The following is a 15,032-nucleotide window of genomic DNA, read 5'->3' on the forward strand; positions in this document are numbered from 1 at the left end:
GACCCCTTTTCAAAGTTACGAAAAATAAAAAAGAATTAGAGAGTTGTTTTTTAAAAATCAAAAGGATTTAAAATTTAAGTTTAAAAAATAAAAATGATTTAAATTTTAAATAAAAAATAAAAAAGATTTAAATAATTTAATTTTAAAAAAGAAAAACTTAAGTTTAAAAAAATAAAAAAGATTTAAAATTTAAGTTTTTTTTTTTAAAAAAAGAGAGAACTTATGATAGGATTTGAAGATTCAAGGACTAGAAAAACTTTATGAATGTATTTTTGAGTATTATGAAATCATGATTTTTTTTTAAAATTGATAAATAAAAATATATTTATATTTAATAAAATAAAAAATATATATGAACTGATAAATGAAAAAAATAATTGTTAGTTAACTACTAAATCATAAAGCTAATTTTCTAGTAAAAACAAAAAATAGATGCACATACAAATATTTAATTTTGATTGTCTTTTTTATTTTATCTTAGAGGTTAATTTTAGTATCTAAGAACAAGAAGAAATTCTTTTGTTTTATAAATATATCATGAAAATAAAATTTATTTATATAAAAAATAAAAGAAAAAAATTATAATAATCTCTTTGAAGCATTATGAAATTAGAAAAAAAACAATTAAAAGATTAATTACTATTTTTTTTAAATAACCAAACAATTTAAAAAAGAAGGGAGAGGTTATTCATTAAAGTTAAAATATAAAAATTAATGCAAAGTAAAAAAAAAAAGAGATAGGCCATTAATTGTTTTTTTTAAATAGGAAATATACAAAAAAAAATATCATGTCTGCGTGTTGGCCATGAATCAAAAAGCTCATGTCTACATGTCTGGTTTTTTTTTTTTTTGACAAAGTAGATGATACATTGTTCACTCTAGTTTTTTTTTTAACAAATTTATTTTCAACTCCAAACATCCTCTAATCTCTTTAAAAAATAAAAATTAAACAATAAATAAATATTTAACGATTTTGATCTATTATATATATATATAATTAAAGAAAAGCATCATCTTCACCAAACATTTATAAAAAAAGCAAGCTCATTGACACTAAGATTTAGTTTTTTGATGATGTTGTCATCAAAGTATTTTTTTTTTCCTTAATATTTTTTTTTTAACTTTTTTTTTTTTTTCTCAACATTTAAAAACTAAAACATTAAAAAAAAAAGTCTAAGATAAAAAAAAATATGAAATGCTTAACTGGGACCAAACAATAGATAAACTAAAATTATATTGGACAAATTTAAGTTTTACCATGCCAGCAACCAAATGTCTTTTTTGTTTTTTTTGTTAAATATGTTCCTTCTTCTTTTAATATCTATTTTAAACTACAAATAAAATTTTATTTCTCAAAATTGATATTTAGTTAATCACTAGATGCTATACCTGCGCGATGCCGCAGGTTTGTGGCATGTTTATGCGTTGTTGTGGGTTTGTGAAAAACAATTATATGGAGAAAAACTATTGCAATTCACAATATTTTTAAGAAAAAAAATACAAACCTAAATTCTCAATCAACTTAATATTAAAAAAATAAAGTCGACAAAGATAATTTTGAAAAAATTATTAAAAAAACAAAAGGGAAAAAAACTAAGTAGAGAAACACTGTAACAATCTATAGTGTTTCATGAGGAAATCTAAAGTTGTAATTCTCAACCAGCTCAATATTAAAAATAATAAAATCAATAAAGATAATTTTAAAAAAAAATCATAAAAGAAAAAATATGTGGGGGAACACTGTAGCAATCCATAGTATTTTTTTAAAAAAACTACGAAGCTAAATTCTCAGCCAGCTCAATATGAAAAAAATAAAATTGACAGATAATTTTGGAAAAAAATTCATAACAAAAAAAAACCATGTGGCGAAATACTATAGCAATCCATAGTATTTTAAAGAAAAAAAACTACAGCTAAATTCTCAACCAACTCAATATTAAAAAAATAAAATCAAGAAAAATAATTCTGAAAAAATAACACAAAAAAAAGAAAAAAAAAAGAGAAGAAGACAATTTTGGGAAAAAAATAGGAAAACAATAGGAAAAAAAACTTGTGGGGAAAGTTAAAGCTAAATTCTCAATCAGCTCAATATTAAAATCATTTAGGAAAATACTGTAGTAATCTATAGTGTTTTGTGATGAAATATACAATTATAATTATCAACCAACTCAATATTAAAAAAAATTAACAAAGATAATTTTGAAAAATATCACAAAAAAAACCGAAAGGAAAAAACAAACCATGCAGGGAAATAATGCAGCAATCTATAGTGTTTCATGAGGAAATCTACAGTTGTAATTTTTAACAAGCTCAATATTAAAAACAATAAAATCGATAAAGATAATTTTGAAAAAAAATATAACAAAAAAAATCATGTGATGAAATATTATAGCAATCAACAGTGTTTTAAAGAAAAAAAATACAAAGCTAAATTTTCAATCAGTTCAATATGAAAAAAATAAATTCGATAAAAACAATTTTGAAAAAAAAATCAATAAAAAAAGGCATATGAAGAAACACTGTAGCAAGGCAAAAATCATGTGGGGAAACACTATAGCAATCCACAATGTTTTAAAGAACTACAAATTTAAATTCTTAATCAATTCAATATAAAAAAATAAAATCGATAAAGATCATTCTGAAAAAAAAAAAACAAAACAAGTCGTTAAAAAAAACCATGTGAGGGAACACTGTAGTAATCCATAATATTTTTTTTAAAAAAAACTACGAAGCTAAATTCTCAACCAGTTCAATATGAAAAATATAAAATCGACGAAAATAATTTTGAAAAAAAAAAGAAGACAAAGATAATGAAAAAAATGAAAAAAATAATGTGGGAAAGTTAAAGCTAAATTCTCAACCAATTCAATATTGAAAAAATAAATTAGACAAAGATAATTTAAAAAAACAAACATGTGAGGAAACACTGCAACAAAACAAAAACCGTATGAGAGAAACACTGTAGCAATCTACAGTGTTTTTTTTTTAAAAAATATGAAACTAAATTCTCAATCGATTCAATATTTTTAAAAATTAGCAAAAGTAATTTTTAAAAAAATATGAAAACAAAAAAAAAATTAAAAAAACAAAAAAAAGAAGTGAATTTTGGAAAAAAAAAGGAAAAAAATGTAAGATAAAAAAATAGAGGAAAATGAAAAAAAACATGGGAAAAGCTAACTTTTTTCAAGCATATCACCATGATCTAGTACAAAACCAATCTTCACTTTTCAACCTCCGTAATAGATATAATATAATAATAACTACGTGGAAAAAAACAAAAAGATTACGTGGGGAACGGGAAAAAAAAACAAAAGGTTGCATAGAAAAAAATACGGTGCTTTCCTCACACATTTTAGAATTTCTTATAATAATTGGAATACCTCTATACTTTATTTTCTTCTCCTTTTTTAACACCTCATAAAAGTGTAGTAGTTATTAACACGTCTCGTCTCGTCTCGTCTCGAAGACTAGCTTGCCTTGACAAAAATCACCATAGTTTTGTCAAGAGATATGAAACAAAAACAATTCCTTCGTGGTGCCAACTCTCTATTTGTGTGTTAGCGTGCGGCTGTGAAGGCCCTCTGTCCCACATCGGCTAAATAACGTCCATGTGTTGTTTCCAATAGTCAACACGCTTTGTCAAAGTAATTAAGGGAATATGGGGGCAACTGTGTTTCTAATAATTGCTTCTTGTTTAACATATTTCTTTATATGTTTTAAATAATTTTGATGTGTTAATATTACAAATAATTTTTAAAAATAAAAAGATTTATTTTGATTTATTTCTAAATAAAAAGCTATTTAAACTATTATTATTACTATAATTTTAAATAGATTGATATCAAAGATAGCTAGCTGTCATAACTGTTCATACAATGAATGCTTGTGTGAAGTAATTTTTTTAAAAATTTAATAAAAATAATATTTTTAATTTTTAAAAATTACTTTTTATATAACATATCAAGATAATTTGTAAAACATATAAATAAATTAATTTCAAACAGAAAAATATTCAAAAAATCAAGAAACATGAGCAAAAACAAACCATCGTAGATTATCTTCCTCTAAATCTTCACAAATTAATCAAATCATTTATATCCAGTTGTAATGATTCACAAAATACCACCCTGGGAAAACTCTAATATTCCTAGTATTAACTAGGAGAGTAACGAGGGCAACAAAAGCATCTTCCTGACCTTTTTTATTTATTTTATTTTTGTGAAGAAACCAGCCAGCTCCCCTGTAAGATCATCCATCAAAACTTGAACAAGCTAAGCATTTGACACGTCCAGACCAGACCTTGTCCATCCAATATAGTCTACAAACGAATCTGCAACACATCCTACACGTCAATCTCTCTTAGCGTAGATAAAAAAAACTCACTGTTGAGATATACAGACAAGAGTTGAGCTCTTCACACTCTGTTTTCGCTACCAAAAACAAACTAAATAAGAAGCTCTGAGCTTGTCTCTCACAGCCATCAACGAACATGCCCCGGGCTTGCTCCGCTATCAAATCGGTCGAGGACCGTCCTTAGCGGGGGGCTAAGGCAATGAAACGGACCTAAGAAAAATAAACTTGCTAATGGCAATCTCGGAATGAGGAGCCGACACCAAAAACTACTAAACATTGCAACATCCCTCGAATCACAAATGCTAACATTAATAGAGCCTTTATCACATACATTTATAGAAACTGAAATCAGCTTCTTCAAGTGTTTTCACTTCGAGCCAAGTGCAAATGACAACTTGGGCCTAGACTTGTTCTTACCCAACAATTTCATCTGCTTTACACGTTCTTCCTCCTCTTGTTGCTTCTTCCTCCTCATTGCTTCTTCCTTTTGTCTTTGGAGCTCTTCTAGTTCTCGATACCGTTCCTCCTCTCTCCGTTGCTGCTCCAAGGCCTCCTTTCTTTGACTTTCTTCAATCCTTCTCCGATTCTCTTCAAGCATCCTCTCCAGCTCTTCTTTCTCTTTCCGAGCTTGTTCCTGTACATGAACAAAAAATTGAGAATGATACTTAACTCACTGAGAATAACACAAAAACTACATTCATAAACCATCTGCTAATGGCTGCCATTTGCGCGCAAGTGCATGTTGTGAGGAAGCAACGAAAGGATAGCTACCTTTAATTAAAAGACAAAAACACAACTGCACCAAGATTCTTGGTCATGTTATCAATAGAAATTAACGCACATTGCTTGCAAGATTTCTAAAAAAAAATCCACGATGATGGGAAGAGTGCAAGTGAAACAGAAAACGACGATTGCAAACAACAAAATTAATTGGTGTTACCTCTAAGATACTGTAACAATTTTTATGCAGATCTAGAGGATGACCAGTAGGGTGATCAGTAAACGACGATTGCAAACAACAAAATAAATCAAATAACAAATAAATGATATGGATGTTCACCACAAATACCCCGGACAAAATCAGGGCATCATGGAAAGAAAATATGCCACCGGGAGAACCAATGATGGCAATGGAGTGAACAATATGTTAGCTGTAATTTATTACAATGCAAACACCTACCTCCTTTTGCCTAGCCTCTATTAGAGAAGCTTCTTTTTCTTTCTCAAGTTGATCGGCAACTTCATCAATAAGTCTTTTCCGCCCCTCTTCTAAACGCCTCTGTATCTCCACCTTGATCTCCTCGGAGTTCAAGCTCTTTTCAACTTTCCTCTGAATAGCTTCTTCCACCCTCTTTGCTGTCTCTTCTTCTATCAGTTTTAGTTCTGCTTCCTGCTGGCGCCTGAGATTATAAAACAAGTTAATCCACAAAATGGTCACTCATTGAGTCATAATTGCTCATTTATGATTCCAAGCGTCCCCGCATCCACACAAAATGTTAAACAGCAATCGGCATTCAAACTGCCCAATTTTTTGCTTCTCTCTATTTTTTTCTGAGCTACAGTAAATTGCGAACTAACCTGCATGACAGCAAAGGCACTACATATAATAATGCATCATGATGAACTATAGCATACCTCTAACCGAATCCTGATCCAAACAAATGAGTATCAAAACTGGTGAACAGTAGATAAAGGAGGCACCCAATTTCATCATCAAATATAACAAGTTGAACTATAGCAGTATCTTCCTTCAGAAAAGCCTGTGGAGAAGCATGTCAAGTAACCTGCTGCAGTTTTAAAACTAATTACCGAATTACTTCAAATCCTCAATTCTGGCACTAAAATACATTTTCAAGATCTTTATGTTTTAGAAACATGCGAACTTTTCTTCTTTTATGCATGTTATTGACAAAAGGCCAGTGATTCTCGAAAATCCCAGCATGAATAGAATACTAATTGATGCAAATAAGCAGACCAATCAAGATTCAAGAACCAAGAAACCAAACACTGAAGGAATTTCAGCCTGATCAAAGCAAGCAGCTCAACCAAAGTTTAAACTGGGACTCGGATCTTTCTTCTTTTTTTAAGTTTAATTGATGGCAGGTTGAAGAGCCTCTGATAATGAGAAGTGCTAACTAAACTGCTAGATTCTCAAAACACAAAATCTGATATTCTCAAAACTAGACTGCTAGATTCTCAATAGTGTTTTGGACTTGAGATAAGTATAAGTTAACACATAACAGACTACCTCAACAAACAAGAAACTTGAAGCCATAACAAAGAGATGAGATTTAACAGTGAAGCAAGGTACAACGTTAAAAGACGAAATTGAAATGGAATAAATTTATTCATTTTAACAAGTTCGCACAGCCAAGTGTAATGGGCGAAAGTTGGTAAAAGGACAGTTGTCTTGCTTGTGACTACTTGTCCGCTGCCAATGTGCCTTGTCCATAGTGTACAAATAGGAGGTAGGCTAGTTATCGAAGAGACTACCATAATTAGCAAATATTTGCCCAAGCATAGCTTTGTGGCAACTCAAGAATAGGTCATGTCTTCTCTGAACATTCTTGTGAACCCTGAATGCTTAAGTGGAGGTAAGAGAAAAATTAAATCCCAACTCCTAATCCTAACCCATAGAAACTACACACTGGCTCGCTATTTAGTCACCTATCACATTGTAGCATGTGAATATTCTTACAATCAACACAAGTAGGCAATTGTCACCCCAAGCACCACCTAACTTGCTCATTTATTTTATTGCCCAGAGTTATTTCTTACTTAGAAATGTGACATAAGTGTTGAAGCAATCAAGTCTAAACCTTGTTGGCTGTCTAGGTTGGAAAAGTTCAAGCCATGCGAGCCTAAGTGCCAATGAAAACTTTTGGAGCATCATACAAGGCATGGCCATATCAGTAACCAAACTCTATAATTTGGTCCCTAAACAAGCACCTGAGCTATCTGTAATCATGACATGTAAAACAGAGAATAGAAGTAACATTAGCTTGTAGTTAGAGCCAAAAAAAACATCCTCAATTAACACATGTTGTATTTACTTGCATTATAGCTAAAACAACAAACAAGGGGTTTAAGGACATAAGAAAAAAAAATCAACTAGCAATAGCAATTAACCAGCAAGATTTTGTTTTCCTTTCTTTTCTCTAACAACAGATAACCAGACTAATGCAACTGGTGACGTAGAATTTCATGTTCCAAAGCAAACCATGGGTTAGCATATCTCCCAGTCACTTTCTTTGACTGCAATGGGACCAGACTACATGAAGCTAGAATCTCTCAATTAGAAGGCATTATATCTCTTCTGATTCACTGAGCAACACATATATGCCTAATACAATAATAGACAACCATTTTCTCTCTTGCTCAAATCTAACAATGTATATGCGATCAATACAGCAATCCCAAAAAAATGCATAAATATTCCAAAAGTTCAAATGAAAGATAAAAACAATAAAATACAAAGCTGAAATCTAGTAACTCTAATAAAAACATGATATTAGACTGAACTAAGATGCTTGAAAGTTGATATACCTCTTCTTCTCTTCTTCTTCTTCTTTTCTCATTTTTTCACTAACAATTTTGCGCTCCACTGACCCAAGACTTGGACTAGAAGATTTATGAGTAGGAGACAGTGAGGAACTACTGCTTCTTTGCCTCTTATAACGCCTAGGAGTGGGAGAACGACTTTTACGGCGTCTCGGGGTTGAAGAACGGCTTTTGTGCCGGCGAGGAGAAATAGAGCGACTTCTCCTTCTGTATGATACAGAAACATGATTAGACGTAAAAAATGTTAGTATGCACATCAACAATGTGCAAAGCAGTTTTGGATCCCCCCACCATCTAGCACAATAAACATAGAAGCATATACAGTTACCTCGTACACCATCATGTGCTCCATCTTTTATCACACGAAGAAGCTAATATCACAACCGAGCAATGAAAAAGGACACCCATCAGCACTCATCACCTGCTCACTTCCCACCCAATACAATGGGAGGGCACTGAGTTTTTGTAACTTTATTATAAAGAACGTGAATCCTATGGCACCCTTATAGCGCTCTGTATGCTTTTATCCAAATAATTATATTTGATATCTCTCCACCTTACATGCAATATTACGTTCCCCAAAAGCAGATTCCCAATGAAATACTACAATTCCATACCAGTAGATCAAAATATTCCTCGCATTTTGGTGAAAAAATCAACAAAGCAATTGACTCTGTCAATCAAGAAAGGACTCATGCACAAACTCGTGTAAAGAGAAATCATTTTGAAAGGCAAAATGTTGCCAGAATACACCAAATTGAACAGTCAAACTATCAATCTCCATCCACTGGAGCAATTAAAAAAGGAAGCCAAATAACATGCAATTTCCACGTGAAAATCCAATTCAAAGCTATGCTCTGCAAAAAGCTTTTGGTGCAGTGTGATATGCACTCTGTCTTTCAAACTTTAGGCTAGCTAAGCTATAAAGAACACTGGCATCGCATATTTATTATCGCAGAAGATTTCAACCAAACCAGATTATCGAATGTCAGACATTGGCAACATGTTAAAACACAGTAACAGCAGAACGCGAGGAAAGACACACCGAACAAGACACGGAAGCCCATGATCTTATTGAATAATATCTATTGAACAAGACACGGTAAATCAGACCCCATTTGCAAGCATAGATAAATATGTACCCAAAAATAAATCAATAAAGAAGGATAAGATCACCGTAGATATCTAGCTCGAACAATTTGCAGTAACGAAAGGAGTCCTCAATCTTTGTTGAACAGTAAATAAAAAGAAAGGAAGTTAAGGGAGTAAAAACATAAACGGGATCACCTGCTATACGAATACGGAGAACGGCTCCTCTCCCTTCGACTCTTCTTCCTGTTATACCTACTCCCCACAGGCGACGGCGAACGCCTTCGCCTATATGAAGGCGACCGCGACAAATCCCTGGGCATTTTATGCTAACAAAAACTTAAGCTTCAATAGCAACAGCAACAAATTCGACCTGAAAAGATCAAAATTATTGTCAGCTCTCTCGCCAATTCTTTTTCTTTCAATTTCCTGAGGAACCAAACAAGGTCCGAGAAAGTCAGATAGCCGTCAGTATCTATCTATCTATATATAAATCTCCAAAAAGAAATGAGAGAGAGAGAGGTACCAAAATCGAAACCCTAAAAAATACGACACTTGTTTCTTATGATATTGAGAGTAAGAAAAATAAAAAGAAAGATGATAGATTTATTTATTTATTTATATTTTCTATCCGTAGCATTCCCACAGGAATACCACAGATTTTATTTTATTTTAAAATAAAATAAAGCTAAAATGAAATATTTAATATTTAACATATCCTTGTACTTTGGGCTTGCTTCAAATTTGTCCTATTTTATTCTTATTCATATTTCATTACTTTTTTTTTCTAGTTATAAGTATATACTAGTTACATGACTCGCACGATGTCTCGAGTCAATTTTTTTATATAAAAAATATCAAAAAAATTTAAAATCTAAAAGTATTAGGTCTTTCTTCAAAATTATATCAAAGAGTCTTAAGTTTGACTGCGACGTCTGACCCAAGAGTAATATTTATAATATTAATAATAACATTAAACTTGCATGATCCAAATTTAAGTGGGTCTGACTGCAATACCAGATCTAATAGTCTTGGATGTGAGTCTGGCTTAAAAGTCGTGTCATAAAAATATGATAATTAAAAAAAACAAAGAAAAAAACCAACATAAGAAAAAAAACTAATTAAGAAAAGGAAAAAAAAATATAGATTAATTAGGTTAACCCGTCAAATCTTGGATTCGTGTTGTGAAAGTTTGATAACTAAATAAAAAAAAATTGAACATTAACAAACTAAATTAAACAAAAAAATTAATTAAAAAGGAAAAAACACAAAAACAAACAAAAGACATCAGTCTTTTACTAATGACGAAAAAGAAAAAAAATCTGAATCAACTGGGTTAACCCGTCAAACCTAGGATTCGTGTCATATAAGTGTGATAACTAAAAAGAAAAAAGATTTAATATTAATGAACTAAATTAAAAAAAATTAATTAAAAAGGAAAAAAGTAAAAAGAAAAAAACCTATAGGAAGAAAAAAACTAATGAAGAAAAAGAAAAAAAATCTGAATCAATGGGGTTAACCCGCCAAATCAGGTTTTTAAATAATGAATATAATAATATTTATAATATTAATAATAATATTAAATTTACCGGACTCAAGTTCTTATAATTTTTAATCTCTTTAAATTAAATTTATGGTTTTTCTTCAATAGTAACAAAATTGTTTTTTAAATTTATTAATGATATTATTATTATTATTATTATTATTATTATTAGTAATACTAATAATAATAATAATAATAAATTTTAATTTTATATTTCAAATCAAATCTATGATTTTTTTTATACCAATAATATTTTTCTTCAAAATTCTTTAATAATTATATTAACAATAATGAAAAAAATAATATTAATAATATTAATAATAATATTATGTTGTGCAAGAATCAGGTGCGCGGGTCTGTTGGCCGGATCCCCTTAGGTCCGGCAAACATGCCTTGTTATAAAAAAAAAAAAAAATATTTAGCTTTTATTATAATTATTTAAACAATCATACACTCACTCGGAATTGTCAATAATTTGAGTGCACTTGTTATTTTGAGTTTACAATGTCAACAAAACTACTTTCTTTCGGTCTTCAATTGAAAATGTTATCTTTCTAAGTTTAGAATTATTATTGATTCTAAACGAAGATATTTACAATAATAATATTAATGAATTGTATCTTAGGATTACCAATGATTTCCTTATATCATCTTCCAACTTATTAAATTCCACGTCACCTTTTACTTTCTCAATGCAAACCTTCTTTAATTTCTCAAATAATAATAACAACATTACTAAAAATAATTAATCATATTATCCACACGTAATAGAATGGTTGGTAGTCAAAATTATTATTTTTATTTTATACTTATTTTATGATAATAAAATAAGATTCAAGCTAATTAATTACATGGAAGAAACTAGTTATAACCGAAAAATATTATTATATATATTATTCTTGCTTGAGATATGATCTAAAAAAAATAAAAATCTTGAATTACTAGTTTATTAGTTAATTCTTTGATCACCATATCAATTTATTGATCACTCCAAATTTATTATTTCTATTTAAAATAATATTATTTTTATTTTTATTTTAAAATTCTTGAGGTTGAATCCATCAAGTTTGGATAAAATTTAATCGAATTAATTTTATTACAGGTTAATTTGATTGAGTCAAACATGTCGAGACTAATGTAAAAACCGGCTCAACTTGAAATTTAACTTATATCAAACTTTAAATGATAAATTTTCTGAGTCAACTCACTTAACCAGCCGAATGCGTAAAAAGATGAAAATTACTAATCTCCAATTTATGAAAAGGGATAAGATCTGGGCGGCCCAGTGATTTATGGAAGCCCAAGAACCGTCTCATTTTAAGTGGACCGGGTCCAACCGAAGAATCAATAAATTTATGAATTCAATAATTTTAAAAGAAAAATTAAAACAGAAGCAAAACGGTGCATCGGTTACTCATCATCTCCGTTTCTTTCATTTCGATCTCATAGCCCAATAACCAGAAAGAAGGGAGGGGGAGAGATGGGGGTGCGTGGCAAGTTGGTACTGGCTTGCATTTTAGGAGTATTGATCTGTAGCTGCAATCTTTTCATGGTTAGCGAAGCCGTATGGTTGAATCTACCGGCATCCGGTACTAAGTGCGTGTCCGAGGAAATCCACAACAACGTTGTCGTTTTGGCTGATTATGTTGTCGTTTCCGATAACCATTCCCACACCCCTTCCATCTCTGTCAAGGTTACCAGTTTTTTTTTTAATTTTTTTTATTAGCAAGTAATTTCCACACTTTTTAATTAATTACATTGTGATTTGTACCTCTTCCATTAATCTTTTTATTTAGAATCAATTTTAAGCAATTATTTCACATGCTCTTGTTTCCAATTTGCAAGATTTATTATATGAGCAGCAGTGGTTTTTACCCGTCCATGGCTGTGTCCCGTTTTGATGCTGGTAGGGGAAATATTGCTCCGGGGAACCCATGATAACATAGTTATTAGATTGCCGGTCAATGTGGGGTTTATCCCCAAAAGATGTTTTTTCAAGCAATTTTTTTCAAGAAAAAAAATTAAAAAAACAATAAAAATTAAAAAAAATCTTTAAAGTTGACTAGTAGGTGGTTATTAAAAGATAGATATAGAAGATGAAAAATAAATATTTGGTTGAAAAATAAATTTATCTCGGGTGTAGTTTTGGAGTGAATTTTTATATTTTTAAAATAGAAAATATAGAAAGACATGTCTTTGCTATTTGTATGGTGGTTTCCGTCTCTTCTATTCAAGATAGTAACCAAACGTTAACCATCGAGTTGTGCTACCTAATCCTTTAGTAACTTTGCTATATAATTTTTTTTTTTTTACTTTTACATGAAATTGGAATCCGTGAATAATTCTGGGGTCTCGTGCTTATGCAAGAGATGATTTGGTCTTGGAGAGTCCTGAATTGCATGATTCAAACTCTTTGGAAGAGTTCTTAGTCTTTTGAACTTGAATGACTAAATATCCATTATTCTTTTGTTAATTTGCTCCAAGTGTTATCCTCAACTGTTTGTTTCTTCTGTAGGTGACATCACCATATGGGAACAACCTTCACCATAAGGAGAATGTGACTCAAGGTCAATTCGCTTTCACAACTCATGAGGCTGGCAATTACCTGGCTTGTTTTTGGGTGGATGGCCACATTCAAGGGAGCGGAGATGTGAGTGTTAACATTGACTGGAAAACTGGAATTGCTGCTAAGGATTGGGATTCAGTTGCCAGAAAAGAGAAGATAGAGGTAAGCTTGCTAAAGATACCCTCTTTCCTTGGCCATCAAATTCTGAAAACTGCTTGTAGTCTAGTAATGAATTTATCTGAGCCAAAAGCTTCCGCAGCTTTTATTTATGCACTCTTCTTTATCTTTATTTCAATATCATATATTGGAAGTTTTGTATTGTTGACAAGATGGAGATGGAGAACCGGTGTTTATATGATCCTTTACCTTTCTAAAAACTACTTGGAAAAAAGCAAGACATTGAGGAAATTGTTAGTTGAAGACCCTAGGACTAGAACTTTGTGCGCGCGCGCGCGCGTGTTAGATTGATTTTTTTTCATGAATGTTGAATATATGTGAAAGCTTATTAAGCCATAACGAAGAAGTTTCCAATAAGCTTATAGCGCATTTACCTGGAGATACAAACATAATCTGTGTGTCTGTAGTTTCCCTCCTCGATTGCTTGACATCATGATGTATAACTATATTTTAATTTGTCATCTCGTAGGGTGTTGAACTTGAGCTGCGGAAACTTGAAGGAGTAGTGGAGGCCATCCATGAGAATCTACTCTATCTCAAATCCAGGTTTATTCTTCTCTACATTCCAAACGCTTCTACATTCTTGCAATTTCTCTCCTTTATTCAACCTAAAAGTTTTTTTTCCATCTTGTTGGGTGATACTGACAGGGAAGAAGAGTTGAGGTCTGTGAGTGAAGTAACAAATACCAGAGTAGCATTATTTGGTATCATGTCTTTGGGTGTCTGCATTGCGGTTTCGGCATTGCAAGTGTGGCACTTGAAACGATACTTTCAGAAGAAGAAGCTCATTTAGATATTGGTAATCAAACTTTTGTTTCTTGCTGAAAGAAATTTTGCTACTCTTTTCTTTTCCTGCACGTAGAAGAGGCAATTATAATACCATGAATAGAGCAAGGTTTGCTTTCTTCTCGCCGTTAATTTTAATTTTAATTTTTTATTTTGGAACGTTTAAGTTGGATGTTTGTTTTAATTTTGTTTTTAACTGATAGAGACTAATTCTTTCGGGCTTCTTTCTTGACATTGGCCATTTACGTCCGACCAAGGTGTGTTTAATACATAGTTATAAAATTCCATGCCAACCTGAAGCACTCTTTTAAAACCTTTAACGTTAACTAGGGTTAAGAATTTATATTTTATAAAGGAAAATGGTAGTGATTCCAAAGTCACATGTAGAAGTTTATTTTAATTTAAATTTATTAAAAAAATATTAATAAGCTCAATTTTTCACTTCATACACACTCGCATTTCACTATAGATTCGTATGATAAAATTATTATTTTACATTTAGGAGAAAAACTCAATTAACTTATGATGTGGACCTCTTAATCATGTGGTTAAGTAACCCTTAACAAAATAGATAAAAACCCGGAAAGCTGAAAATCAAATTTGATAGAACCTTAATCAAGAGGTAACTGTTTACCCAAGAACTAAATGTATTTGAAAAAGACTGGATTCATAGATAACCTTGCATCTAAGAACTCTTAAGTATGGAAATGATGCTGTGATGCAAGTTAATATTTGATAAGTCAATGTATGATTTGTTCATATAAAAAAATGTTGTTTTGCCACAAACAAACAAAAGGAAAATTCATGTTTATTCTTCAACTTGCTATCCAAATTTGTAGCTCAATATATATATATATATATATATATATATATATATATATATATATATATATATATATATATAAAATATTGTTGTCTTTTCTAACTAATCAGAATAAACTTCTTTTGGGTTACAAG

At 30.7% G+C, this 15,032-nt stretch overlaps 2 protein-coding genes across 3 annotated transcripts; one reads left to right on the plus strand and one right to left on the minus strand.

The window, feature by feature from the left end:
• Positions 1-4,343: 4,343 nt before the first annotated feature.
• On the minus strand, positions 4,344-9,646 carry LOC133669237 (uncharacterized protein At1g10890). Of its 2 annotated transcripts, XM_062089305.1 has the most exons (5): positions 9,530-9,646; positions 9,202-9,376; positions 7,900-8,121; positions 5,534-5,753; positions 4,344-4,987 (listed from the first exon to the last, which is right to left on the minus strand). In XM_062089305.1, the coding sequence occupies exons 2-5, from the start codon at positions 9,324-9,326 to the stop codon at positions 4,721-4,723; spliced, it is 834 nt and encodes a 277-aa protein (XP_061945289.1). In that variant the 5' UTR covers positions 9,327-9,376; positions 9,530-9,646; the 3' UTR covers positions 4,344-4,720. The 2 variants fall into 2 exon arrangements, with proteins under 2 accessions (XP_061945289.1, XP_061945282.1); XM_062089298.1 differs by lacking the exon at positions 9,530-9,646 and having other exon boundaries at positions 9,202-9,523.
• Positions 9,647-11,914: 2,268 nt separating this feature from the next.
• On the plus strand, positions 11,915-14,307 carry LOC133694269 (transmembrane emp24 domain-containing protein p24delta3-like). Its single transcript, XM_062115763.1, has 4 exons — positions 11,915-12,239; positions 13,062-13,274; positions 13,759-13,835; positions 13,938-14,307. Exons 1-4 carry the CDS (start codon positions 12,027-12,029, stop codon positions 14,080-14,082), a joined length of 648 nt encoding a protein of 215 aa, XP_061971747.1. The 5' UTR covers positions 11,915-12,026; the 3' UTR covers positions 14,083-14,307.
• The last annotated feature ends 725 nt before the right edge of the window (positions 14,308-15,032 follow it).

The sequence above is a fragment of the Populus nigra genome, chromosome 1, assembly GCF_951802175.1.
Source record: "Populus nigra chromosome 1, ddPopNigr1.1, whole genome shotgun sequence".
Taxonomy (NCBI): Eukaryota; Viridiplantae; Streptophyta; class Magnoliopsida; order Malpighiales; family Salicaceae; genus Populus; species Populus nigra.